This window comes from Corvus moneduloides, chromosome 7 (genome assembly GCF_009650955.1).
Source record: "Corvus moneduloides isolate bCorMon1 chromosome 7, bCorMon1.pri, whole genome shotgun sequence".
Taxonomy (NCBI): Eukaryota; Metazoa; Chordata; class Aves; order Passeriformes; family Corvidae; genus Corvus; species Corvus moneduloides.
The window spans coordinates 10,602,727-10,615,832 of NC_045482.1; the positions used below are offsets into that span (position 1 = coordinate 10,602,727).

General features: G+C 37.2%; 1 protein-coding gene across 15 annotated transcripts in view; it reads right to left on the reverse strand.

Annotated features, from left to right (window-relative positions):
* Positions 1-119: 119 nt before the first annotated feature.
* ANKRD44 (ankyrin repeat domain 44) overlaps positions 120-13,106 on the reverse strand; it is a 132,063-nt gene continuing 119,076 nt past the window's right edge. For 9 of the 15 annotated variants that reach the window (XM_032113974.1, XM_032113971.1, XM_032113970.1 and 6 more), the window contains 7 exons: positions 12,548-12,635; positions 11,607-11,690; positions 10,231-10,376; positions 9,300-9,382; positions 8,074-8,156; positions 6,923-7,014; positions 120-4,775 (listed from right to left, as the gene is read on the reverse strand). In XM_032113974.1, coding sequence (XP_031969865.1) covers positions 4,510-4,775; positions 6,923-7,014; positions 8,074-8,156; positions 9,300-9,382; positions 10,231-10,376; positions 11,607-11,690; positions 12,548-12,635 — 842 coding nt within the window. In that variant the 3' untranslated portion in view covers positions 120-4,509. Of the gene's footprint in view, positions 4,776-5,566; positions 6,669-6,922; positions 7,015-8,073; positions 8,157-9,299; positions 9,383-10,230; positions 10,377-11,606; positions 11,691-12,547; positions 12,636-13,106 lie in introns of those variants that run through there. The other 6 variants (XM_032113982.1, XM_032113976.1, XM_032113975.1 and 3 more) reach the window with 4 other exon arrangements.

Genomic DNA, 13,106 nt, shown 5'->3' on the forward strand with positions numbered 1-13,106 from the left:
CAAGGGGTATTTACATATGAGGGAAGTACGAAATAGCTATACATGCAGTTGCATTTCTATCCTCACTGCTGAATACTTAAGCCTCCCTGGCTCCCCCAAAAGAAACAAAATTTACTCAGTTTTCCAACAGTATTGGTACCATTTTTATTTGTAAAAATAACCATCTGAATGCATTGCAATAGTAGCTTACAGTTAGGGTTCTTTAATACATTAATACAGCATTCAGTAGTTGAAAAAGTTATTAAACTGTGCTTGAGAAGATTCAGGTTGAATTCCAAGTCAATCACTGAATTTAAGTTTTTTCCTCATTTCATATGTGACATATTTACCCAAGTCCTTAAACTTCAATTTACAAAAGCAAACAATACCGACAAAACCCCACCGAAACCATCAAACAATGTTTTATATCGTTTATTACAAATGTTATGCAAAATATAACACTGGCACCAGATGCGTATCACCATGGTTTGTAAAGATATATTGCACATGCTAAAGCATAAAATATAAGACAAAACCTACAAAACATAAGATATTGGCTTTAATATGTAGATCACTGCATAAGAAATGCATAAAATTACATTTTATACACACACTCAAGATTGTCACTAGTTTAAAACGCCCTTTCCTATAACACTGACCTAAGGTTTACTTTTTGTGTAATAAGAAAGCATTTTCAGCACTGCAAAAATTATACATTATTCCTATAGAAATTTAGCATATTAATTTTCATTTCAATGCAGGTAGAAGAAAAAGAAACACTTTATACATTCAAAGAAGGTCTGAAATGAAAATTTACTGGTAATATATTGCTTTCATAACACTCAAATGAAAAAAAAAAAGACAAGTTTCACAAAACATTTCCATTATACACAAATATAAAAAGGCACTCTAATATTTCTTACATGACTAAGAATAAAAATCACAATTTTTTTTTAAAATCATCCTCAAATACATAACCAAGTTTCTCAACAGTACAATGGATAAACAATTCATTTCATGTGTTTGTTCTAATTCAATAACCTGGCAGTTGTTTACTGCATAAAAGTACCAAACACATTTTATGGTGCCCTTTTAGTAGCGATGAACAGAAATCCCCTGAGCTATTTCACAGCAATTTCAGGCAGTCCAGAGGTTGTAACTATTTATGAGAGAGACTTGGGAGCCCATCCTGCTCTGGATTCCACCTGCAGCTGTGGTTAAAATACAGGATGAAACGATCCTGCCAATACACCTGGGCAGGGAGCTGCCCCTCCCCAAGTGCCTTCTGCTGGGTGCTGACACAGAAGTTGTCCATGTACTGTAAGTTGCAGGATCCAGGGTTAAGTGCAACAATTCTGTATGATTACTCTTGTAAGAAGTCCACAGAAAGGCAAGGAGATTATTTACAAGAGTAACATTACTCCCATGCTTAAATACCTGCCCTAAACATTTAATTCTACATGTGATAAATTACAGATTAATGTGCTAGCATACAAAAAAGGGATTCTGGTAACTCACGTGAGATGTGGGACAGGCCAACACCGAGCACTTCCAAGTGTCTCACTCATGGCAGTTTTCCTCCTAAATCCAGCACCCTCAAAACGTGACCTGTGCAGTGCCCTTGAGGTGCAAGCACAGCGTATGTTCCTGTGCTTTTTGGAATGCTGCATCCTGACAGCATGTAGGGTTTCAAGGGTAAAGGTTAGATTTGGTGCCTGGAAGGACCAGCATGACTCAGAAATAAATGACCTCTGCTTCTGGGATGCACTAAGAGGCAGCAGCTGTTGCACTACACAGTTACCAGCGTTACGAGGTATCGCAAATAGAAAAAGTTTTGGTAACTGTATGGTAGCAGGTAAAAATACTGAAACTTTTTAAATGGCTGCTTAAAACAATATAACAACTCTTTATAAAGAGGGCTGGTTTTCTCTTAATGAAGCACTGTAATGTAGGATAGCGTAACTTTCTGTCTTTCAGGGTGAGACTTACAACTAATCCTGCCAAGAAGCCTGCCTACATTTCTGCTTAAAATAAGATTAAAATGCTGATTCTGCTGTTAGACAGGTGGCAGCTATTTCCCATATGTTTGTTTTCAATGTCATCATTCCACATGAAAAACCCCCAAAATCTGGGATTACTATTCATTTTGGAACAGCCACCACTGAAAATTTTAAAAATTGATCTCTACTCTTATTTTCAGTGTTTTAAGTAAGGTGGTTATTGCTTTTCTGCAATTCTTAAAAGCAAAAATGCTGAGAAAAATAAATTAAAATGTTATTTGGTGCTATTTCTGAGGAGAAAACCAGGGGTTTTGGTTCTCTGTCATTCTACTGTAGAAACTAGAGTTAAGAGAAAAGAGGGGTTTTTTTGTTGTAAACTTTGGAAAATTTTTAATGTTCAAGGAAAAAAATATTCAATTTTAGTAAGACAAAATAAACTTAATATATAAATATTTTTTCCCAATTAAAGAACTGAAATCTACCAATAGATTTTCAACAATTCAGCGCAACAGGGCTAAAAACTGCAAGTAAAATTAAAATTCTTGCTTTTCCTTTACCCTGCCAAAAGCGAGCACCGAGGAAGCTCATCTCACCCTCCCAGCACAGACACAGGCCTGAGACAAGCTGAGTGTGAATCACAGGAACACCTGACTCCATGCTCTACCACCTCCTCTCCCCTCTCCATCACAGCTGCATGGGTTTTCTCACCTGTCTGGCAAGGGGCTGGATCCCTTTCAAACAAAGGAAGGTGTTTTGCTTTCTGCTTTTTCCCAGCACAGCCAGCAGACCTAACCTTTGCATTCCACACAAGATGGGATCTCTCCCAGAGTGCATCCACCCTTCCTTTTGCTCCTCAGGCCCTCAGTCTTGCCAGATTCACATTTCATTTCACATCATTCCAAACAGTATGCGTGAATGCTAACTAGGAGAACAAGCCATAGTTATTTTTCCTGGGCATTTGTTTCATTTCAAATAAATAGAAACACATTTACATTAAAAGTGTATGAACATATTCTTAAGTCTGGAAAAAAACCCCACCTGTAGTCAACACATCATCAGTTAAAAATGTCAACTTGAAACCTGTGTCATAAAATGTAAAATTCACCCAAGACTCCTATTACCTCAAAAGTTTATATTTTTATCATTTAGAAAAAACTACTTCATTATGTCACTCACATTTGAAGAAAAAAATAAAAGTAGCAAAGTCTTCAATTTAATTACTGAAGCATTTTGGTCCTCTTGGTACGGCTGGTTAGTTCATGATAGTTTTTTGTTTGTGTTTTTTGTTTTTGTTTACAAAGTCTCATTCTTCCTTTTGTACATCTGTTGCAGAGGAGGGTCGGGGTCCATTTGACCTAGAAACTTTGGCAGAAGGAGTAAACATATTCACAAAGTTGACACTGCTTTAAAAGCTGGTGACAAAAGGCTTTTTCGTCTATCTCTGGTCCCCTGCACGGTACACTGCTATGTTTCTGGTGTTTGGTATTTCAACTTTTGGTGTTATGCTTTCACTGCTTTACCTTTGCTCTGTTAATCCAAACACTGGCAAAAGTATTTTAAAATTCAATACTGTTTGCAGTAAAAATAAGTTATTTAACCACAGAAAAGGAAAAAAGTGCCATTTAAGTTGGCAAATCATTATAAACTTTTACGTACACCTTTGTCTACACCTGATTTCTCCCTCTCTCCCCTTTTTGTTTCTGGTACTGGATTCATGATTAATGGCTCAGGTGACAGAAACATCTAATGACCCTAATTCTGTAGTGCAAATAAACCATACACATTTGTGCTGAATTGAAAAAAAAATAAGGGCCAAATGATTTCCATTTTATAGAAGTGATGTCCATGGGAAAATATGGTGAGATGAGCAGAATTTGTTCTTAAGAGTTAACAACTACATTTTTCTAATTGTGTACTGCAACTAAGAACTGTAAAAAGTGCCTTCTGTTTGTTTAAGTGCTTAATACAGGCAGAATGTAAAAGGTTTCATTTCCTGTAGAAAAGTAATACAGGCAGTTTTAAGATTATAACTTTACCTTTGGTTTGTGTAAAAAAATTATCTAATTCACAGAGCCCCTGGAAGCAGGAAACAGACAAACATAGGAAAGGGGTGATGCTCGAATCTGTGAAGGCTATGTTGGAAATGGGATTGTGTACTAAAGGTGCAGCTAAAACATGAAAGAACTCTTTACAAACAGTTCCCTGTTTATTTGTGCTGTCAAAAAGAAAAAAGGCATTTTCTCTTTTCTACTTAAAATAAGAGGTAGAGACTTTCCACAGGGGCACTTTGGGCCTAAAGAAAACATCAGGAAACTGAAAAGCTGCAGAACTCTAATAGGAACATGTTCCAGTAAATCCCTCTAATTTTGTTATTTAAAGGCTTGATTCTCATCAACACTACAAATCTTTCAATACCTACTTGTCAAGAATAATAGTTAAGAATATAACTGTGGGATTTAAGCTGTTTAAAAAGACAAAAATTAAAGCTGAAATGAAATAATAATGAAAAAAGTTTTCAAATACCAATGAGTCAAAATGTTTCAGAATCTGAATCATTTTCATTGTACCCATCCTCTGTTCCTATGTTGTTACTCAAGGGCTTATTGTAAGAGTTAATGCTACCCATAGTGGAGCCATCGCAGAGGTGTGTCCTGCCCAAATTGTCTTTTTTAAAACAAGTGAAGTTGAAAGCCGTCACTGAGCTGGAGGGAGAAAAAGGCATCATGGTAGCCAAAATGAGTGCCAGGCAGTCAGCCACGTCTTTGTTAGGAGCACAAGCCAGGGCTGGCGTATGACCTGGGCACAAACGCAGACAAGGCAATGGTTAGTATGAGGGCACCCAGGGCACCCAGCATTCCTCAGTACATCTCTAGGGACACCGTGGGGAGATGTATGGGGGTTACACATGCCAGGCAATGGTGTTACTCACTCACGTGGGACATGCTGGGAGATACAGGCTGGGGGCACTGCAGTCACCGGGACCACAACAAGCACTGCTTGTGTGAAACCAGGCAGCAAACAGACTGCACCAGTGGAATCAAAGCACTTGCTAAACAGTTCTACAGCACAGACAGCACGGTCAATACAGAACACGGGGAGTACAGCAACAGCGACAGAAACTGGCATCGGTTTCTGTGCATATGAACAAGCCTCATTCTGAGAACAACGACTTTCATTAAACATGAAAGATACTAGTTTTAAAAAATTTTGATGTAATAACAAACAATTTTAAAGTTTGTTGTTGAGTATCTACTCAACTTGGAAAGCAGTTTATTTAGGAATTAAATTATAAAAGAATTAGACCAGTGCATGGGATACATGGATAGCAGGTATGACTACATGGATGTTTAGTTACCCAAATGTACATTGTGTTAGAAGAATAATGGCTGTATTCAGCAAGCATGACACCCTTCAAATACAGAGCTAATATGACTCCAGTGTCAGTCAAGCGAAGGACTGGGAAGCTACTAGAAGCTTGTCTTCACTGCAGTTGCACTTGGCTCCTGTCCAAGCACTGCCCCTTTAGCAGCTCTTCCCGTACAGGAGCCATGGAAGCCAGTGTGCTTATTATACTTGCTGTCTGTACATTTTACAGGCTGCTGTGCAGAACTCTAGCACTTTCCAACAAATCCTCCTTCATGCTAAGAGCTGAAAAATTCTTTTACAGATGGTTAAATCTTAAGCACTGCAGCAATAGTGATGTGAGGCAGTGGCCACTTCTGGTACCTACTGCCTCGAATAAGCCAAGATCTGCAGCGCAGATGAATTTGGTAGGCAAAAGTGAATACAATTTTGTTGCAAAGTACCCATATTTAAGCACTGACTGCAGTCAGTGCATTTCCTCTTCCACTGAGTTCCAAGTGTTAATATTCTTTAGAATATTAATATGCACATGCACCAAGATTCTACTTGAACATCTCTCTTTTAAACTGTGCATGCTGTTCCCAGAAACACTAAATGTGTATAAAATTTAAACTTAATTTCAATTTGTTACATACAGGTTACCTGGACTTGTATGTACTATTTTAAGGATAAAATCTGTGGTTAGAAGCTAGTCTGGTTCATTTTTCTGTCCCCTATCTCTAAAATGAGGTTAGAGTCAGATGATTTTCATGGAACTCATTCATGCAAGTATAGCTAGGTAGCATTTGGTTTATAGTAAATACCACTCAGTTCTTTTCATCCATAGATCTCAAATGTCTTGCAACGATGGGTGAGTAGTAGCATTATTACTTTACAGATATGGAAAGATGAAGGTACCAAATTGTTACATTAATGCCATTAAGTTAGTATTGTAAGAAAGACCAACTTATTTCAGGAAGATATTTTTAAAAACTGTAATTGTAGAATCATATCCCTCTATGGTTCTTTGTAATTTTTAGCGAAGGACTTCATCGAAGTGTGAAGCAAAATTATTTAATTTAGTAACTAATTATGTATTTTACGAGGCAACAGTAATTTAATTGCATCTTGGATTAGATCAGATAATTGGCAAGCACAAGGTTTGATCTCAGAATGAGCTGGGACACACTCAAACATATGTTGATGGTTTTCTTCCTACCCATTAAAACATGCGCTGATTGAATGCAAAATCCTTAATTCTTCTGCAAGGTGTCAGAATTATCCGGTGCCACTTGCATGTTTAGGAAATTCAAGTTACCACTGCACTCAGGCATTAAAAAAGACTAGCTGTTGACAGTACATGCAAAATGAACAGTAAAAGGGACCACTGTGATGTTTAGAATAAATTTTTATACTAAAGAAAAATGAATAGCATCTTTTTATTTTTTTTAAATAGGTACTCACACAACTCAGTGTCTGTTCTTGGAAGGATAAAAGCATCAATGAAGTCTATCATCACCTTTTAATTCTATTGCTTCGGTCTGTTGTAAAATTACCTGTTGTGTCCTACTGAAGACTGTCAGATAGTATCATTTACTTACCATTTTCATCCACTGCCAGGACACAGGCCCCTTTGGCCAGCAACTCTTCAACCACCATCTTTAGGCCATTTCGTGCAGCAATATGAAGAGGCCTACAAAAACATAACAACTACATTCAACTTCAGTTTACAACAGATTTTCTAAACAAAGTTAGGCAATGCTTAAAGCATACCCAGCATCTGAAAGAGAATGTTTTACTTCCTTGGATCATTAGAATTATATTGTAGACACTACATATTATTGCAGGCTTTGAAATAATAGTCTATAAAATAGATGTGCAAGCACACAAATACTTAATACTTTCTAGTCTAAAGACTTTCTTTTAAAAGTTCTCATTTTTGCACTGTTTGCAGCATACAGTTGATATTTAAAAGGAAAATGAATCCAAGACTGAAGAAATGCCTGTGTTCTGTCCTTAATTCTGGCTGCTACGGACTATTCAATATCACTGTATTGCCTTTTTATCCTTGAATATTCAATTGCTAATCTCTGTTACTGCAGAGCAGCTGGAAATTAAAAATAACCATTGGTTTGCACCTTTCCTGGCCCAACACCCAATGCTCCTGTTTGGGGACAGCTAGCAGGATAGGAAAAACCTTTTCATATTGGAAGGGGGGAAAAAAGGGCTAAGATGGAATGAATTCTTCTGCAAGCTCTACGTGATCTGCCACCTGAATTGATTGGTTGAATCTCCTATGGTGGGATTCCCCCATGCCAACAAACAGTTGCAGCTGATAATGTATGCTATGTACAGGAGTTGCACATAAAATATCACCTAAAAAGCCTTCTGAGAACTGTATGTACCACCTTAAGTCTAAGTAAGTCTAAAAAATTATTTAAATTTAAGTAGAATCTCAAAAAGCTAGAAAATGCCAGCTGTATACTTACATATTTACACATTTTGATATAGTCTTCAAATAAATGACCTCATATAATTTTTCCACCAGATCATGCATAGAAATGGCATCAACAGAATCAAAATTAAAAGTGAGAATGCAACACAATTTGGGGTTTTTTTCAAGGGAAAGCATTCAAAAAAATCAGAAATTAACTTTACTGTTCTATGAAATAATCTGAGACATGAATTTGAAATGCTAAACTGGAATATTCTGGTAAATCAACTGAACTTGAGAGGATCAGGCTATACTTACGTCTGCAATGCATTATTTTTTGCATTAATAAGGCTCTGTTCTTGTATCTTGTCAAGTATTAACAAGGCACATTTTTCATGACCCTGTAGTCAGGGAAAAAAAACCAATAGTGTTAATTTGCTGAGGAGTCTGAAACTGAGGCAAAAGAAATGTTACATAATAAAAGTGAAATTTAATAACTCAAATTGAAATACAAAACACACTGCTCAGTAAGACTGTGTAGAAGGTGAACTATGGGAGCCTTAAAATACCATTTGTGAACCACCACTGCTGGGATGTTTTAGCACATTTAGAAATGTAGACATTCACCTGTCTTTCAACCCTGCATTCATTAAATATGAATTCACTTCCTCAGCTTTCAGAGGATGCTGCGTTTTCTCTTGAGAGAGTGTTCAGTGGATGATTTATCAGAACTACACAGTAACAGAGAATGGGTTCATCTCAGAAACAAATACCATATCTTCTGGGTCTTTAAATGCCTTTCTGTATTATTAATGACCTACTACAAAACCCCTTCAGTGTGAGAGGGCTCTAACAATGGAATTTTGGGAATAATACAGATCCGGGCCTTATTTTGGATCCTGTTTCAGCACAGCAAGTTGCAGATGCTGAGCCTACAGTCCTGGCAGGTGAACAGCTGCCTGAAGGACCTTGAGAATTCAGCAAGGCTCATGTGTCTGCAGAAACTGGAGTAATATGATCCCACTGGAATCCAATCTGTGGATAGGAGCAAAAGAAAAGGCCCAGGAGAGGGAATCCTGTGGGCATTTTTTCTTGCAGAAATAGCAGTAGAAATTAAGGAATTAAGAGGAAGAAGGGGTAGGAAGAGACACCATCACCCATCTAATCAATGCCTCTGGTTTTACTCCGGCTTTGTTACGGGAAAATTTTGGGCTCCTTCCACAGAAATTGTAGAATAATAAAAAATACTTCTGTTTTTCTTTGTTACTGAACCTGTTAAACTGTTTTACAGTGAGATTATCTGGTAAAACCTTAAGGGTTTCCTTTACTTCTCTTAGCGTAACTTACTTACGTTTCAGCTGTCATAGGAGCCATCCCTATTTCTCAATGTACAATACTTTAAAACAGACTAGAGAAAAAGCTTGGAACAATGTCCCCTTCCTCACCACAACATTTCCATTGCAGAAAAAAACCTGGGAGCATAAACACACACAAACATTCATACAGACTGATGAGAATAAAACATAGAGAGGTCTTCAACTTACTTTACTGCTAGCCAAGTGCAAAGATGTATTCAACTCCTTATCTTTTAATGTCAGGTCAGCCTTGGCAATGTTCACCAAAAAGTCTGAGGTATAGAGTAGAAATCAATGAACAAACCGAATGGGCAGATGAACATGTCAAAAGAGAGGAAAAAATTACTATTTCAATGTACACATGCATACATGCTAATCAATTAAGGATTTATATGATGTAAGCTTTATAATCATGAAGTTAAATTAGTGAGTGAGAACAAACTAATCTTGTGCAGTTAATCAGCAAACAAATGTGGAGCTAACAGCTTGTTTGTGGTGCCCCAAACTGTCAAACATACACTGATCTTAATTTATTTATGAACTTCCCTATTTGCAGATCAGCAAATTTTGCCTGAATCACCTCTGCCTGAGAACAACTGTGAATCCTGCTTTTGAAAGGACTAAGGGGATATAAAGAACTTGGGATGCAGCCTGTGCTGTTGAAGCTAGAGAAAAGGGAATTGTGCAAAGCCCATAGGTCCCCAATCTGTATGGCAGTAGCACATAGTCTAGCCTGGAAAAAACAGCTGCTGACAGCTGCCTTTTCAAGAATGGGACTTCCTATAAGATAGGACAGAAAAAAGTTACATAATCTTTTTCACACATGCAGCTTTACTGCTCCAAAAAATCAAGGAAGTAAACAGGAGAATAGAATTACTACTCCCTTTGTGCTCTTTACAGTGTGCTCTTAGGAGGAAATAAGACTCAAATTTACTGCAAATGTTCACCAAGACTGCCAAGAAGAAGAAGTAGTATTTTTTAGTGGATGAAAAGCTATCCTCTTACAGAGAGTTATTATCCACATAATTTCTTTTCCTTCCTCCATTTTCCCAGGATAACAGAGATTACCCTGTGGGGCAGTAACAGCAGAGCAGAGGGACAGAGGCAGGGCTGCACTCACCGACGGCGCCCACGTGCCCGTTGTGAGCTGCCATCATGAGCGGCGTTCTGCCCGCGTGGTCTGTGGCGTTCACCTGCGCGCTGTGGCTCAGCAGCAGCTGCAGGCACTCCACGTGGTCGGCGAAGGCTGCGGCGTGCAGGGGCGTCCTGGGGGAGCAACACCCACAGAGCTTTTGCCAAAGAGGGACAATATTCCCACCTCCCCAAAAACCTCAAAGTGCATTTTATTTTTTTTCCTGTCAAACTTCAAGTTATCCCCATAAGAAGGTTGTAATAGCAGCAGCTGAAGCAAGTTAAATGATATTTCCAGCCTCCAAAGGTGCATACGATAGCATGGAGATACAATACTTTGGAGAATCTTGTATTAGCACCCTATTTATTTTAACAGAGCATACTGTGTGAAAAGCAGTACAATCCCTTGTTCTTACTAATCTGATTTTGCATTTTTTTTTAGCAAGCCTCAGTTGGGAAGAACTATCTGAAAAGAACAGATCCATTATTTTTAAATTGTTGTAGTCAAAGATACTGCAGCAACAAGCCACAGTAACAGCAGCACTATAAAAGGCAGAAGGAATCAATCCACTTTGAAGGTTATCAGTTTCTACAAGACATAGACACTGGAATTCATTCACTGTGGCTCTTTGGCATTTTGGGTCTGAAGGGTGACTACTAGAGATGAAAGATAATTGGTACACAGCCCAGTTCAGTGCTGCTCCAGTTTTGCTTATCAGCAAAGGTGAGGTGCTCTTACCCTCAAAGAATTAAATAATCACTGTTACTGAGGGTATTAAATTTGTTTTAATCAACAAAAACAATGAGTGTTCACTTTTTAGAATTTCAGCAATTTTAATTAAATATATATATATGTGTATATATATATAGTGAGGAGATTCTCAATGTGACAAATGAAGGATTTGGCTGAATGCCCATCTCTTGCTGTAATAGTATTATTTTGCTGCATAGATATTTTCCATTGTATGTCCTGAGAAGGCCAACATAACATGAAAACTATTGATGAAACACTTTTCTGTATGTACATAGTATCACTCTGTTCAGCAAGGATAAATGTGTTTAAACATTTAATAAAGAAAACTGGTGCAGGGAAACAGCCTATAGCCATAGCTGTTCTAAACAAACAAAATACTATTTCTTTTATATTTTTTTTCATATATACTCTGACACTGAATACTTCATCACATTCTTGCTTGGAGTGAGCCACCATTTAACTGTGCTGCAGTGTAAACTGCTGTCTGAAAGAGTCAGCATGACAAGTCTTAGCTCAACTATAACAGATAAGGATCAGTGCCAGAGGTTCAGAAAAACTATGAAAAATACTAAATGGAGTAATGAAATGCAGTTTGTTCAAGGAACTATTACCTTCCTTTGTCATCTTCACAATTGACAATGCTGGCGTTGATGGCTCCGATGAGTAGTGATGCACAGTTTTCATGATCATTGATTCTGCCAAAGAAAATACATTTTTGAAAAGGTCATGTCTACAAATTTTTCCACTTTCCAATATTAGTTTACTTGACTTCCCATTAATATTTCTTAGTGGTTATTTCTAAGTTACATGCCTTTGTCTTAACGTTTTCAGTCACACTTCTACATATTCATCATCTCTCCGTTTAACCAAACTGCACCTGCTACAATGGATTTCAATCCCTAATGCAAAGCTGATCCTTAATTCACTATGGACAAAGGTAATTTCAAAGTCCAGAACAAAGCTAGGATTAAAACCTTAGTATCTTAAAATCCTTAGTCTGTATGTCAAACACACCTGGACGTGGAAAGCACTCAGTCATAGACACTTACATGTAGAGAGATTTCATCTAACGTTTAAGGTACTGAAAACCACATATTTTCCCACTCACACACTTAGCACTTTGATTTGATGGATGTGTTCAGTTAATACTTTTTCCAGTTATTACTAATTTGTCCATTTCATCATGTAAATGAACAGGATTTATTTACAGTATTGGACACACAGTATAGCTAACACACTTCCACATTGGACTAGAAGTGGCTTTCATTTTACATTTGCATGCATGTTTAAATTGCACACATTTTAATAGGCTTGGGAATTGCATACTCATTTAAAATAATATAAATATTGACTTATTTTCAAAGCCATCACTAGAAATTCTGATTTAAAATACTATGTTTCAGCCACAAAGAATTTTATTTCAAGTGATCAGCTTTAAAACCATTTGCTCATGCAAATAATTTCCAAAAAAGCTCCCTTTATTCTCATAGTGCTACCGGTTACAGACATATCCTAAAGCAACATGCATTTGTTACTGGAGATTTCTACTTACACGGCACAGTGCAATGGAGAGAAGCTATTACCATAGAACTTGTGGAAAAGTTTTTGTTCCAATAGTACCTCTATGCAGTTTTCATGACCTGTGAGAGAGCAGATATTTCAATGTTGCACAAGGTAGTTCACTTAATTCATATTAGGCTTACATGGGTTGGAATTTAACACTTTTAAGTTCAAAGTTGAACATAATGTGTATATAAGCTCTTATGTGATAAACCAGTGGATTTTTTTTTTCTACGGCAGCAGCAAGATAGATCTGGACTAATATTAGCATTTACTGGAAAAAAAAGAAAAGAAAAAAAGTTCTTTTTAATGTGATGTCATGTATGTTGCATTACATCCAAAGTTTAAATGCCAATACTGAGAAGCTTTATCCTTATATTAAGTAACAAGTTCAGATTATCCAGTTTAAGATAATCAGTTCAGTTCAGAATATCCATCTATTCACATGGTCTCTTGCACCAACAAGGTGACACTCAAAGGAGCATTCTTGGTTGCACAGATATCAATTTCATCATGGACATGAATAAAACCAGAATTTCATCCTGGCTTCT